A 16,174-nucleotide genomic window follows, 5' to 3' on the forward strand; every position below is an offset into this window, starting at 1 on the left:
CCCAGAAATAAACACTGGCCTGTAGCGCCCTCCCACACCTGGAATAAAGACCGCAATGTAACCCCTTCCCCCAGAAAAAGCACTGGAGTGTAACCCCCTTCCCACCTGGTATAAACACCCGGTCTGTAACCCCACCCATCCTGGGATTATCATCTTGTAACTCTGTGATTCTCACGCCACACCAGGAATATATATCAGGAGGTTGGGGAGTGGCAGAAAATGGACCTTGCTTAATTACTGATCTGTCTTCCAGAAAGCTAGAGGCTGACAGGGTGATGGGGAGAGCTACAGGGTGTCATGATGAGTAGGAGAGCTATAGGGTGAGGGAGAGCTATAGGCCGTCAGGGTGACTGGGAAAGAGAGAGGCTGTCAGGGTGACTGGGAGGACTCACAGAGAAATCAGTCCGCAATAGAAAGAAAGACACAGGTAATTTCTGGGGAGAAGAAAATCACTCCTAGGAAATTGTCAGTTTTGGCTGTGTCAGTAACAGGCGTTCTTGGAGGTATGTGCAAGCTGGCTAAAAAGATTTAGAATCTTGAAGGCTTGGATATGCTAAAGAGCTGCGGTTTATCCCAGAAATGTCCAAATCATGAACTGGGGTGTTCTCAGTTCGTAGATTGAAAAGGAACTTTTCAAAGCTACACCACTGAGACTGGTGTGAGCTGAGGGAGAAAGAAGAGTTTGTAGACATTTGTGTAACTGGTAATAATCATACCTGCGACACAGAGGTGCCAGTTGTTGTTGGATAGGACTTCCAACTGACCCAGCATCAATAAAGAAGATGTTGTAAAACTGTAGACCTATGCAGTGCCACATCTATGCAGAGAATGATGCAATTGCTTGTGGTTGCATAAGACATATCTCTGTATCAAGTATTTAAAAAGTTATTTTTATTTGAATAATCAGTTGCCTGTTAATTCATGTGTAATTTTCAAGTTAAAGTAAATACTACAAAAAGTGGAATCCTGTTGGTAATTTCTTCATTTGGCTGTTATTCAATAAATTTGGTTATGTTAGTTTATGGTTACCCCATGGGATCCCCAACAGAAACATTTTCAAAGCAATATGTTGGCTTTAGGATAATAAAGCAAAATAATGCAGAGACAGTGTTAACGTTTTCTCCCACAGTCCAAAGATGTGCAGGTTAGGTGAATTGGCCATGCCAGATTGCCCCTCAGTGCTCCAAGATGTGCAGGTTATGGGAATTAGTAGGGTACATGCATGGAGTTACGAGAATAAAACAGGGTGGAATGCTCTGAGAGTCAGTGCCAACTCAATGGGTCGAGTGGCCTTCTTCTGCAGGAATTCTATGATGACTCAAGAGTTTTTCTATGACTTTCTGTTTTTGTTGTTGACTTTGGGGTTCTGTTCTAACTGTTCTAACCTTTTAAGTATTTTGTATATCTAAAGTTTTTTTTGCAAGTTTTGTTTTTGAGGTTTTGGAACCAGATTTTAATGAACGTAGCTCACTTACTAAGGACCTCTTATAGGAATATAGGAACAGGAATACGACATTCAGCCCATCGAGCCTGCTCCACCATTCAATACGATCATGGCTGATCAGACACTTCAATGCCTTTTACACCCATTATCCCCATACTCCTTTAATCAGAAACCTATCAATCTCTGCCCTAAATGTTCTCAATGACTGAGCTTTGAGGGTAGAGAATTCTAAAGATTCACCGTGCTCTGAGTAAAGAAATTTCTCCTCATCTCGGTCCCTTATTTTGAAATTCATAGAATTACAGAAAGCCAACGGTGCAGATGGAGGCAATTCAGCCCATCAAGTCTGCACCGACAATCCCAGCCAGGCCCTATCCCAATAAGTCCATGCATTTAGCCTAGCTAGTCCCCCAGACACTAACGTGCAAACTCCATACAGACAGTGACCCAAGCCAGGAATCAAACCTGGTTCCCTGGAGCTGTGAGGGAGCTGTGAGGCAACTGGACCACCGTGCCGCCCCAATTATGTTCCCTGGTTCCAGACTCCCCAATCAAGGGAAAGATCTTACCAGCATCTACCTTTCCATTTCTTGTATTTTTGTAGGTTTCAATGGGATCACCTCTCATTCTTCAAAACTCTGCTGAATACAGGCCCAGTTTACCCAATCTCTCTTCATAAGACAGTCCCAACATCCCAAAACAAGTCTGGTGAATGTTCCATTACTCTAGATAAGGCATACCCAGCCTAAATGTGGCTTCTGGGTTTGCAAACTGACAAAATATAATGCAGCTTTCTGTGCTTCTATTTGATGCTGCCTCACAATGCTTCTACACAATTGACCCTTCAGTGGATTTCATCCCTCCTTATCTATTTTACTTAAGGTGAGAAGTCTGATGCATAGACCAAACAGACTACTTACCACAGATTGTTCTGGGTCTCTATACTTATTTCAGTTACAAAAGGAATATGATACGTTCCACCTACCAGCATAAAATGTCCACCATGCCTGGACTTTTGCATTGGCAAAGGGAGGATCAATAAACTAGTGTCTTTCACAGTCACTTCACCACAGTGACAACTCACAAACTGCTCCATTTTGATCTCGAATAATTCTTTCAGCTCTTTGGCCTGTCAAATAGGTAAGAGTAAAACAAATTAATTTTCTACCAAAAATCTATGAAAAATTAATGAACTGAAGACAACAAGGTGAAGAGTGAAGATTGCACACATCAAGAATAACAAGTTGAAGAATGAAGAGTACACACTATCAGGAACAACAAGGTGAAGAGTAAAAAGTGCAGACGGCAGGAACAACAAGATGAAGAGTGAAGAGTACACACTATCAGGAACAACAAGGTGAAGAGTGAAGAGTACACACTGTCAGGAATAACAAGGTGAAGAGTGAAGAGTACACACTGTCAGGAATAATAAGGTGAAGAGTGAAGAGTGCACACGGCAGGAACAACAAGATGAAGAGTGAAGAGTACACACTGTCAGGAATAACAAGGTGAAGAGTGAACCGTGCACATGACAGGGCAACAACGTGAAGAGTGAAGAGTACACACTGTCTGGAATAACAAGGTGAAGAGTGAAGAGTACACACTGTCAGGAATAACAAGGTGAAGAGTTAAGCGTACACATGACAGGGCAACAAGGTGAAAAGGAAAGAGTGCACATGTCAGGAATAACAAGAGTACATACGCACTGTCTGAAGTAAAAGAAATGTAAAAGTACAAAATGAAAAGTAATTAGCAGTGCACTTTAGGAAGTAGTGTGAAAATGTGTGCTGACAGACTACGAATGTGAAATCAAGTTTAACAATGTGAAGAATAAATATCACAATAGTGCAGCATAATTGTAAGGAATACACCTACACAATGCAAGCACCAATCTGATGATGACACACCCAAACTATGATCAAGCGTGTCCATGAGAACTAATAGTGTGAAGAATACGCAATGATTGTATCATAATATTAAATATCTCTTCAACAAGTGTAACAATATGAAGTGTATCAAGAACAAACAAGGACAGAATTATCAGTGCTTGGAGGGATCGGGGAGTGGAGAAGGACAAGGGGAAGACTAAATATTGACGGAATAACAACATGAAATGCTGCCTTCTGGCAGTGCCTTCATCTGGCAAGCCCTTACCTAGAAACATCGAAAATAGGAGCAGAAGTCGCCCATTTGGTCCTTCGAGCCTGCTTCACCATTCAATCTAATCATAGCTGATCCCCTATCGCTCCTGTTCTCTCTCCATACATCTTGACACCTTCAGAATCTCAAAATCTACTTATTTCCATCGTAACTATATTCAGTGATTTGGTATCTATAGCCTTTTGTGATGGAGAATTCCAAAGGTTCTCACCCTCACCCTCTGAATGAAATGTTTCATTGAGTTTTACAGTAGCCCTTTGACCCATTATGCCTGTGCTGGTCATCAAGCATCTATCTATTCTAATCCCATTTTCCAGCACTTGCTCCATAGAGTCATAGAGTAATAGAGGTTTACAGCATGGAAACAAACCCTTCAGCCCAACTTGTCCATGCCACCCTTTTTACCTAAAACCTCTAAGCTAATCGAATTGCCCACATTTGGCCCATATTCCTCTATACCTCTCGTACCCATGTAACTATCAAAATGCTTTTTAAAAGATAAAATTGTACCCACTTCTACTACTAACACTGGCAGCTTGTTCCAGACACTCACCACCCTCTGTGTGAAAAAATTGTCCCTCTGGACATTTTTATATCTCTCCCTTCTCACTTTAAACCTATGCCCTCTAGTTTTAGACTCCCCTACCTTTGGGAAAAGATATTGACTTTGTCTTTGCCCCTCATTATTTTATAGACTTCTATAAGGTCACCCCTCAGCCTCCTACACTCCAGAGAAAGAAGTCCCAGTCTATTCAGCCTCTCTTTATATCTCAATCCATCAAGTCCTGGTAGCATCCTAGTAAATCTTTTCTGCACTCTTCCTAGTTTAATAATATCCTTTCTACAATAGGGTGACCAGAATTGCACACAGTATTCCAAGTGTGGCCTTACCAATGTCTTGTACAACTTTAACAAGACATCCCAACTCCTGTATTCAATGTTCTGACCGATGAAATCAAGCATGCCAAATGCCTTCTTCACTACTCTGTCCACCTGTGACGCCACTTTCAAGGAGTTTTGAACATATATCCCTAGATCTCTTTGTTCTGTAACTCTCCCCAATGCCCTACCATTAACTAAGTAAGTCTGCCCTAATACAATTTACCAAACTGCAGCACCTCACATTTGTCTAAATTAAACTCCATCTGCCATTTGTCAGCCCACTGGCCCAACTAATCAAGATCCTGTTGCAATCGGAAATAACTTTCTTCACTGTCCACTATGCCACGCGCAAACTTACTAACCATGTCCCCTATATTCTCATCCAAATCATTAATATAAATGACAAGTAACAGTGGGCCCAGCACTGATCCCTTAGGCACACCACTGGTCACAGGCTTCCAGTTTGAAAAACAACTCTCTACAACCATCCTCTGGCTTTTGACAAGAAGCCAATTTTGTATCCATTTAGATACCTCACTCTGGATCCCGTGTGATTTAACTTTGTGCAATAACCTCCCATGCGGCATCTTGTCAAAGGCCTCGTTAAAGTCCATGTAGACAACATCAACTGCACTGCCCTCATCTACCTTCTTGGTTACCCCTTCTAAAAACTGAGTTAAATTTGTGAGTCATGAATTTCCATTCTCAAAGCCATGCTGACTGTCGCTAATCAGTCCTTGCAACTCTAAATGCCTGTAGATCTTGTCTCTCAAAATACCTTCCAACAATTTACCTATCACAGATGTGAGGCTCACTGGCCTGTAGTTCCCAGACTTTTCCCTGTAGCCCTTCTTAAACAAAGGCACAACATTTGCACTCTCCAATCTTCAGGCACCTCACTCGTGACTATCAATGATTCAAATATCTCGGCTGCGGGACCCACAATTTCTTCTCTAACCTCCCACAATGTCCTGGGATATACCTCATCAGGTCCCGCAGATTTATCTACCTTGATGCGCTTTAAGACTTCCAGCACCTCCTTCTCTGTAATATGTACACTCCTCAAGACATCACTATCTATTTCCCCAAGTTCCCTAACATCCATGCTTTTCTCAACAGTAAGTACTGATGAGAAATATTCATCCTTCTCTTGTGGATCCGCACATAGGTTACCTTGTTGATCCTTAAGAGCCCCTGCTCTCTCCCTTGTTACTCTTTTGTCCTTTATGTATTTGTAGAAGCTCTTTGGATTCTCATTGTATGTGGTGACAGTAAATGCTTCTGGGAGAGAGAGGGGAGAAAATGCCCCTGTCTACTCTATCTATGTCCCTCAGAATTTTGTACATCTCAATCAGGTCCTCCCTCAGTCTTCTCTGCACCAAGTAAAACAACTCCAACCTAACCAGCCTCTCTTTATAGTTGAAATGCTCCAGGCCATGCAACATCCTGGTGAATCTTCTCTGCATCCTTTCTAGTGCAATCATATCCTTCCCATTTATGGGCAGCATGATGGCACAGTGGTTAGCACTGCTGCTTCACAGCATCAGGGAACCGGTTTCAATTGCAGTCTTGGATGACTGTGTGGAGTTTGTAAGTTCTCTTCATTTCTGCTTCGGTTTCCTCCAGATGCTCCAGTTTCCTCCCACACTCCAAAGATGTGCTGGTTAAGTGGATTGGCCACGGTAAATTGCCCCTTCGTGTCAGGGGGATTATCAGCGGGGTTACATGGATAGGGACTGGGTGGGATTGTTGTTGGTGGAGGCTCTTGGACCAAATGGCCTCCTTCTACACTGTAGGGATTCTATGATAGTGTGGTGACCAGAACTGCACACAGTACACTAGCTGTGGCATAACAAACATTTTATACAGCTCCATCATAACCTCTCTGCTCTTATATTCACTGCCTCAGCTCATAAAGTGAAGTATCCCATATGGTTTCTTAAGCATCCTAATCTACCTGTCCTGCTGCCTTCAAAGATCTATGGACATGCACCCCAAGGTCCCTCTGGTCCTCTGTAATTCCTAGTGTCTTACCATTCCCTTGCCTTGTCAGTCCTCCCAAAATACATCACCTCTCACTTTTCAGAGTTAAATTCTATCCAACCGATCGGCGTTGTCCTGTAATCTAAGGCTTTCCTTCTCACAGGAGACCACACCAACAATTTTCTTGTCACCTGTGAACCTACTGATCATACCCCCCCCCCCATTCCTGTCTAGATCATTAATGTATACTACAAACAGCAAGGGACCCAGTACCAATCGCTGTGGCACACCACTGGACATAGGCTTCCAGTCACAAAAACAAACTTTAAACATCACCCTCTGGCTCTGTACACTGAACACAGAAACATAGAAAACAGATGCAGGAATAGGTCATTTGGCCCTTCGAGCCTGCACCATTATTCATGGTTGATCATGCACTTTTAGTATCCTGCTCCTGCTTTCTCTCCATACCCCTTGATCTCTTAGCCACAAGGGCTATGTTCAGCTCTCTCTTGAATGTTACTAATGAACTGGCCCCAATAGCTTTCTGTGGTAATGAATTCCACAGGTTCACAATGTTTTGCATGAAGAAGCTGTTACTCATCTCAGTCCTGAATGGATTACTCTTTATTCTTAGACTGTGGCCCCTAGTTCTGGACTTCCCCAACAATGTGGGCATCCTTCCTCCATCTAGCCTGTCCAGTCAGATCAGGATTTTATATGTTTCTATGAGATCCCCTCTCATTCTTCTAAATTCTAGTGAGTACAAGTCCAGTCAATCCAGTCTCTCTTCATATGTCAGTCCTGCCATTCTACATATTCGTCTGATAAACTTTTGCTGGACTCCCTTAATAGCAAGAATGTCTTCCTGCAGACTAGGAATCCAAAACTGCACACAATACTTAATATATGGCCTCACCAAGGTCCTGTAAAACTACAGCAATATATCCTTACTCCTATACTCAAATCCTCTTGCTATGAAGGCCAGCGTGCCATTAGCTTTCCTCATTGCCTGCTGTACCTGCATGCTAATCTTCAGTGACTGTTCCACTATGACACCCAGGTCATGTTGCACTTCCTCTTTTCCTAACCTGCCACCATTCAGATAATAATCTTCCTTCCTCACATTTATCCATCTTATACTGCATTTGCCAAGTATTTGCCCACGCAGTCAGCTTGTCGAAATGATCCTGCAGACTCTTAGCATTCTCCTTACAGCACACCCTGCCACCCAGCTTAGTGTCATCTGCAAATTTGGAGATATTGCATTCAATTCCACCCAATCCATTAGTGTATATTGTGAATAACTAGTGTTCCAACACTGAACACTGCAGTACCCCATTTGTCACTGCCTGCCACTCTGAAAAGGACCCACTCGCTGCTTCCTGTCTCCCTCATTTTTAAGAAGTGGGGTACATTAGCTACCTCTCCTAGCCACTGGAATTCTTTTTGAGTCTATAGAATGCTGGAAAATGATCACCAATGCATCCACTATTTCTAGGGCCACTTTCTTAAGTACTCTGGGATGCAGAGCATCAGGCCTTGCAAATTCATATGATTCTAACTGTAAGGGACATACATTTGTCTTCACCAGTCTTTTTCTCTTCACGTAGCATGCATCACACACTAAGCCAATTTACCAATTTGCCTTGGGTCCCATGGGCTTCTTGATCAGTCTCCCTTACTGAAGTCCACATAGACTACATCAACTGCACTGCCCATATCAAAAATCTAGTCACATCCTCAAAGTTACATTTGTGAGACATGATCTACCTTTGACAAAGCTATGCTGACAATCCTTGACTAATCCTTGCCTCTCCGAGTGGAAATAAATTCTGTCCCTCAGAATTTTTTCCAATAATTTCCCTACCACTGATGTTAGACTCACTGGCCTGTAATTAACTGGTTTACCCCTATTTATCCTTTTGAATAATGGTACCACATTAGCTGTCCTCCCGTCATCTGACACCTCTCCTGAAGATTTGAAAATTAGCATCAAAGCCCCTGCAAATTCCTCCCTTCCACGTCTGGGCCTGCAGATTTATCCAATTTTAAATCCACTACAACTGTTAATACTTCCTCCCTCCAAATACTAATTTGTTCAATTATACCACAGTCCCACTCCCTGATTTTTGTATCGAAGTTGTCCTTCTCCATTTAAAACTCCTTTAAATTCTCACTTACATTTTCTGGCTCCACACACACATTGCCATTTTGGTCCCTAATGGATCCTATTTCCCTGGTTATTCTCTTGCCTTCAATATATTTATAAAATATCATGGCATTTTCCTTTATTTTACCCGCCAGTGTTTCTTCATGCCCCTTTTTCCCTCTCCTTTTTTAAAAAGTACACCATCTGCATTTTCTATCATTGCTGAGGGCTTCCATTGTTTTGAGCTCCCTGTATCTGCCATAGGCCTCCCCTTTTTTCCTTATTCAATGCTGTTGGTCCAGAGTTGTCTGGTCTTTTTGGTCCCACCCTTTACCTTTACAGGGACATGTTGGCCCTCTACTCTCTCTATTTCCTTTTTGAATGACTCTCACTGCTCTGATGTGGATTTTCCTGTAAGTAGCAGCTCCCAGTCCACTTTGGCTAGATCCTGTCTTATCCTATTAAAATCACCTTACCCCAAGTATCCTGCAGCTGTGACCCCTTGTTTTAGATCCTCCAGCCAGAGGAAACAACATCTCTGCATCCAATCTGTCCAGCCCTGTCAGAATTTTACACATTTCAATTAGATCCCCTCTCATTACTTTTTAAATTCCAATGATAACAGGCTGAGTCGACCCAATCTCTCCTCATATGCCATCCCAAAAATCGGTCTGCCAAACCTTCACTCCATTCCCGGCATGGAAAGTATATCCTTCCTTAGATAAGGAGGCCAAAAGCTGCATACAATACTCGGCTCTGTACAGCTGCAGCAAGATATCATTACTCCTGTTGTACAGCTGCAGTAAGACACCATTGCTCCTGTACTCAAATCTCTTGCAATGACATACCATTTGCCCTCCTAACTGCTTGCTGTACCTGCACGCTTGCTTTCAGTGACTGATCAACAAGGACTTCCAGATCCCTTTGAATGTCAACATTTCCCAATCTATCATCATTTAAATAACCCTTTGCCATTCTGTTTCTCTGTCCAAAGTGGGTAACTTCCCATTTAACCATGCAATACTGCATGTGCCAAGTATTGCTCACTCATTCAACTTGTCAAAATCACCTTGATGCCCCTTAACATCCTCCTTGCCATTCCCAATTCCACCAAGTTTTGTGTTATGAGCAAACTTGTAAATATTACATTTGGTTTCCTCATCCAAATCATTGACGCACATTGTGAATACCTGGGGCCTAAACACTGATCCCTTTGGGACCTCACTAGACACTGCCTGCCACTTTGAAAAATCCCCCTCTCTGTTTCCTGCCTGCTAACCAATTCTCAATCCATGCAAATCTATTATCCCCAATTCCACGCGCTTTAATTTTGTACACTAACCTCTTTATCAAAAACTGTTTGAAAATCCAAATACACCACATCATTGGTTCTTCCTTATCCATTCTGCTAGTTATATCTTAAAAAAATTCCAGTAGGATTGTCAAAAATGATTTCCCTTTCGTTAATCCATATTGACTTGTTGAATCCTGTTGATATTTTCTAAGAGTCACATTATAACATCTTTTATAATAGACTAACATTTTCTTTATTCCTGATGTTAGACTAACTAATCTGTTTAGTTTTCTCTTTCTTTTTTAAACTGCGGGATTACATGTACCATCCTCTAGTGTGCCGGGACTGTTCCAGGATCTACAGAATTTTGGAAGATGACAACCAACATATCCACTATTTCAATGGCCATCTCCTTTAGTACCCTGGAGACGTAGATTACGAGGCCCTGGGAATTTATCCACATTCACTATCTCCAGTCCCATGTCCTTAAGCAACCTGAAATACAAGTCTTCTGGACCACATTACTCACCCACTCCAAGCATAGCTAGCCTTTCTAGTAAATCCTGCTTTTTAATTTTAGCCCTGACAATCACTGCTGTCATCTTCTACTGACAAATTGTCACCATTCTCTTTCCGAGTAAACACTGAAAGAAAATATTTATTAATTAGGTTTGTCCTACATCTCAACACATATTTCATCCTTTTGTTCGGAAGAGGCCATTCTGTCTTTTCCCATCCACTTGCCTGTAGAGGACTTGGGGGGTTCTACTTGATGCTAACTCCATATTCTCTCTTTACCAATGATATTTTCCTTTTCACATTCCTCCTCACCTCATTGGATCTGGCCTGCTTCACTGAAATAATTCACCTAACAAACATTATATACCCTCCTTCGTCTGAATCTTGGTCTTCCCCATCACCCCAGGGGCGAGCCTCACTGCAATATCATTAGCCTGTATTTGACATAGTTCCTCTTTAAGGGTCACTCATCACTCCCTTACAGTTTTTTCTGTCAGTCTTTGGTTCTGTTTCACCTGGTTAGATCCTCTCTCATCCTATTGTCTCAATTAGATGAGAGCTAATACCATTTTCTGTCATGCTTTTCTCTACTACTAATCAAAGCTTATGATGATATAATGATCACTCTTACCAAATTTTCCTCCACGGACACTTGGCAAACTTCATTTCTGCACACCAGACTCAGGAATACCTCTTTCCTACAACATCCTAGATAGGGATGTTCTCATGAATTTATTTCAGAAATACATCCTCCTTCTTATCCTTTACACTAACATTGTTCCATCAATCCCACTCTGAGGAAGGTCCATCCTGACTCAAAACATTAGCTCTTAATTCCATTTCCACAGATGCTGTCGGATCTGCTGAGATTTTCCAGCATTTTCTGTTTTTGTTTCAGATTCCAATATCTGCAGTATTTTGCCATTATATTGTTCCAGTCAATATTTTTGTAATTGAAATTCCGAACATCACAATTCTATAGTTATTGCACACCTCCATGATTTCCCTGTGGATTTGCATCCTTCCCTCCCTCTTTCTCTCCTCTCACTCTCCTGTCTCTCTTTCATCCCTCCCCTCTGTTCTCCTCTCTCTTTCCCCTCTCACATAATCTCCCACTCTCTTCTCTCCCTCTCCCGGTTTCATTCTCTCCCAGTCACTCTCCCTCTCCCACTTCCCTTCTCTCCCAGTCTCTCTCCCTCTGTCTCCCAGACTCTCTCCTAGTTTCTCTCTCCATCTCCCAGTTTCTCTCTCTCTTTGTTTCGAACATTCACTCTCTCTCTGTCTCAAAGAACAAAGAAAAGAACAAAGAAAATTACAGCACAGGAACAGGCCCTTCAGCCCTCCAAGCCGGCACCGATCATGCTGCCCGACTTAACTAAAACCCCCTACCCTTCTGGGGGCCATATCCCTCTATTCCCATCTCATTCATGTACTTGTCAAGACACCCCTTAAAAGTCACTACAGTATCCACTTCCGCTACCTCCATCGGTAACAAGTTCCAGGTACCCACTACTCTCTGCGTAAAATATCTGCCTCATACATCTCTTTTAACATTTGCCCCTCACACCTTAAACCAATGCCCTCTAGTAATTGACTTTTCCACCCTGAAAAAAGCTTCTGACTATCCACTCTGTCAATGCCTCTCATAACCTTATAGACTTCTATCAGGTCACCTCTCAACCTTTGTCGCTCCAGTGAGAACAATCCAAGTTTCTCCAACCTCTCCTCATAGCTAATGCCCTCCATACCAGGCAACATCCTGGTAAATCTTTTCTGTACCCTCTCCAAAGCCTCCACATCCTTCTGTAGCGTGGTGACGAGAATTGAACATTATATTCCAAGTGCGGCCTCAGTAAGGTTCTATAAAGTGTCGACATGACTTGCCAATTTTTAAACTCAATACCCTGACCGATGAAGGCAAGAATGCCATATGCCTTCTTGATTACCTTCTCCACCTGCATTGCCACTTTCAGTGACCTGTGTACCTGTACATCCAGATTCCTTTGCCTATCAATACTCCTAAGGGTTCTGCCATTTACTGTATATTTCCTATCTGTATTAGACCTTCCAAGATGCAATACCTCACATTTGTCCGGATTAAATTCCATCTGCCATCTCTCCGCCCAAGTCTCCAACTGATCTACATCCTGCTGTATCCTCTGATGATCCTCATCACCATCTGCAAATCCACTTACCTTTGTGTCGTCCGCAAACTGACTAATCAAACCAGTTACATTTTCCTCCAAATCATTTATATATATTACAAACAGTTGTGGTGGGAGATTTTAATTTCCCCTATATCGACTGGGACTCACTTAGTGCTAAGGGCGTAGATGGGGCAAAATTTGTAAGGAGCATCCAGGAGGGCTTGCTAATACAGTATGTAGATAGTCCGGCTACGGAAGGGGCCATATTGGACCTGGTATTGGGGAATGAGTCCGGCAAGGTGGTCGATGTTTCAGTAGGGGAGCAGTTCGGGAACACTGAGCACAATTCAGTAAGCTTTAAGGTACTGATGGATAAAGATAAGTGTAGTCCTCAAGTTAGGTGCTAAACTGGGGGAAGGCTAATTACAACAATATTAGGCAAGAACTGAAGAATGTAGACTGGGGGCAGATGTTTGAAGGCAAATCAACACCTGGTATGTGGAAAGATTTCAAGTATAAGTTGATAGGGATTCAGGATGGCCAATTCCTGTAAGGATGAAGGATGAGTACGGCAACTTTTGGGAACCTTGGATAACGAGAGATATTGTGAGCCTAGTCAAAGAGTAAAAGGAAGCATTTGTCAAGGCTAGGAGGCTGGGAACACACAAAGCAAGTGTGGAATACAAGGAAAGTAGAAAGAAACTTAAGCAAGGAGTCTCGCTCTGTCTCCCACTCTCCCTGTCTCCACTCTCTCTATGTCTCTTTCTGTCTCCCACTTTATGTCTCTGTCTCCCACTGTCTCTCTCTCTCTGTCCCTGTCTCCCACTCTGTCTCTCTCCCCCACTCTCTCTCTGCCTCTGTCTCCCATTGTCTCTCTCTCTCTGTCTCCCAGTCTCTCTGTCTCTGTCTCTCACTCTATCTCACTCTCTCTCTGTCCCTGTCTCCCACTCTCTCTCCCTGTCTCCCACTCTGTCTTTCTCTCTCTCTCTATCTCCCACTCTCTCTCTCTCTGTCCCTGTCTCCCACTCTCTCTCTCTCCATCCCCCACTCTCTCTCTCTCCCCCCCACTCTCTCTCTGTCTCTGTCTCCCACTATTTCTCTGTCTCTGTCTCCCACCCTCTCTCTCTCTGTCTCCCACTCTCTCTCCCTCTCTGTCTCCCACTCTCTCTCTCTCTCTCTGACTCCCACTCTCTCTCTGTCTCTGTCTCACTCTCTCTATGTCCCTGTCTCGCACTACCTCTTTGTCTCCCACTCTCTCTCTCTCTGTTTCTGTCTCCCACTCTCTCTCTCTGTCTCCCACTCTCTCTCTCTGTCTCCCACTCTCTCTCTTTGTCTCCCACTCTCTCTCTCTCTCTCTCTGTCTCTGTCTCCCACTCTCCTCGAGGACTTTAGTTCCAGTCCAATTAAAGTGCAGCCTGTCCCATTGGGGCAGGTTTCTTCTGGCCCAGAATGCGTCCCAGTGTCCAAAGAATCTGAAGCCCTCCTGCCTGCACCTTTGCTCACACCACATATCTATGCATCTGATCTTCCAATTTCTCCTTTGGCACTGGGTCAATCGAGAGATTTCTACCTTCAGGTCCTTTTCTTAACTTCTCCCTTGCTCCTGAAAATCTTACCTTTTCAATGTTGTTGGTACCAAGGTGCACCATAATATCTAGTGTACTCCCTTTCCCCTGCAGAGTATTCTGCACCATCTTTGGCATATCCATTACCTGATCACCAGGAAGGCAATACATCATATGGCATTCCCAATGATGAACTGGTGCGACAACAATAATCTCTCCCTCAATGTCAATAAAACAAAGGAGATGGTCATTGACTTCACAAAGCATAGTAGAGAACAAGTCTTTGTCTACATCAACAGAGATGAAGAGGAAATAGTTGAGAGCTTCAAGTTTCTAGGTGCCCAGATCACCAACAACCTGGCCATTCAGCGTGTTTGGTTTCATCAGTCAGAACATTGAATACAGGAGTTGGAAAGTCTTGTTGAAGCTGTACAAGATATTGGTAAGGCCACACTTGGAATACTGTGTGCAATTCTGGTCACCCTATTATAGAAAGGTTATCATTAAACTAGAAAGAGTGCAGAAAAGATTTATTAGGATGCTACCGGGGCTTGATGGATTGAGTCATAAAGGGAGGCTGAATAGACTGGGACTTTTTTTTCTGAAGCGTAGGAGGCTGAGGGGTGGTCTATAAAATAATGAGGGGCACAGATAGCTAGATAGTCAATATCTTTTCCCAAAGGTAGGGGAGTCTAAAACTAGAGGCCATAGGTTTAAGGTGAGATGGGAGAGATAAAAAAGTGTCCAGAGGGACATTTTTTTCACACAGAGGATGGTGAGTCTCTGGAACAAGCTGCCAGAGGTAGTAGTAGAGGTGGGTACAATTTTGTCTTTTAAAAAGCATTTAGATAGTTACATGGGTAAGACGTGTATAGAGAAATATGGGCCAAATGCGAGCAATTGGGATTAGCTTACACGTTTTAAAAAAAAGGGCGGCATGGAGAGGTTGGGCTGAAGGGCCTGTTTCCATGCTGCAAATCTCTATGGCTCTATGGTTCCTCCATGCTGATGCTATAGTTAAGAAAGCCCACCAACACTTTTATTTTCTAAAGAGACTACAAAAATTCGGCATGTCTACTACAACTCTCAAATGCACCATAGAAAGCATCTACTTTCTGACCAAGACCTCAAGAAAAACCACAAAGGGTTGTTATTGTAGGCAGTACATTGCACAAACCAGTCTCCCATTCATTGACTCCGTAGACACTTCCCGCTGCCTCGGAAAAGCAGCCAGCATAATCAAGGACGCATTCTGTTACACCTTCTTCCGTCAGGACTGATTAACTGACTCAAAAACAGCTTCTTGCATGTGACAATAATAAATCAAATCAATGAGTTACAGCTCCTGTTCAGCTCCTTATCGCTGGTATCTTTTACAATGACTGCATTTTTACAAAAGCAAAGTACTGCAGATACTGGAAATCTGAAATCTAAACAGGACGCACTTCAAAGTTAGATAGCATCTACAGATCGAAACATAGTTCTGCTTTCAATTAATGACCTCTCGTCGACTGCATTTCTACCGTTACAGTCCCACGCCCATTGGCACCATTGCCCATTGCATTCCTTTGAAGTATCGTCATTCTGAGCAGTCTCCAATGTTGAGTAGCAGGTTGACAGTTTGCTCACACCCCAATGATTCTTAAACTTTTGTCTGTTTCTATACATCTGGATTGTCAGCCCTTTATTATCCTAATCTCTTATTGCCTGTGGGGTGACCACCTCCTGGACCCTACCATCCAGGGAACTCTCATCCTCCCTGGTGTTCTCCACTAATTCCAATTACCCTCAGCCTTGGATACCCTAAGCTTAAACTGAAGCAGCCGGAGGCATTACCTAGACATATTATCCCCTAAGATACATGTAGTGTTCTAAAGTTCCCAATGTCCCAGGAATTACAAATAACAGAGGTTGCCTGCCCATTCATGATCAAAATAATCTCCAATCCCTCATTAAGGATCAAGTTAGTATATCAAGCTACTAATCTTAATTAACACTTCTTGCCTTCATGACTACACAAAGGTTGGA

General features: G+C 42.9%; 1 protein-coding gene across 1 annotated transcript in view; it reads right to left on the reverse strand.

Moving 5' to 3' along the window:
• Positions 1-16,174, reverse strand: part of LOC145344350 (ubl carboxyl-terminal hydrolase 18-like) — a 108,049-nt gene that overhangs the window by 78,133 nt on the left and 13,742 nt on the right. Inside the window, exon 6 of the mRNA XM_080191479.1 lies at positions 2,430-2,573. Within this exon, the coding sequence (XP_080047605.1) occupies positions 2,430-2,573 (144 nt within the window). The remainder of the gene's footprint in view (positions 1-2,429; positions 2,574-16,174) is intronic.

This window comes from Carcharhinus amblyrhynchos, chromosome 6, assembly GCF_965287045.1.
Source record: "Carcharhinus amblyrhynchos chromosome 6, sCarAmb.v2.hapA, whole genome shotgun sequence".
Taxonomy (NCBI): Eukaryota; Metazoa; Chordata; class Chondrichthyes; order Carcharhiniformes; family Carcharhinidae; genus Carcharhinus; species Carcharhinus amblyrhynchos.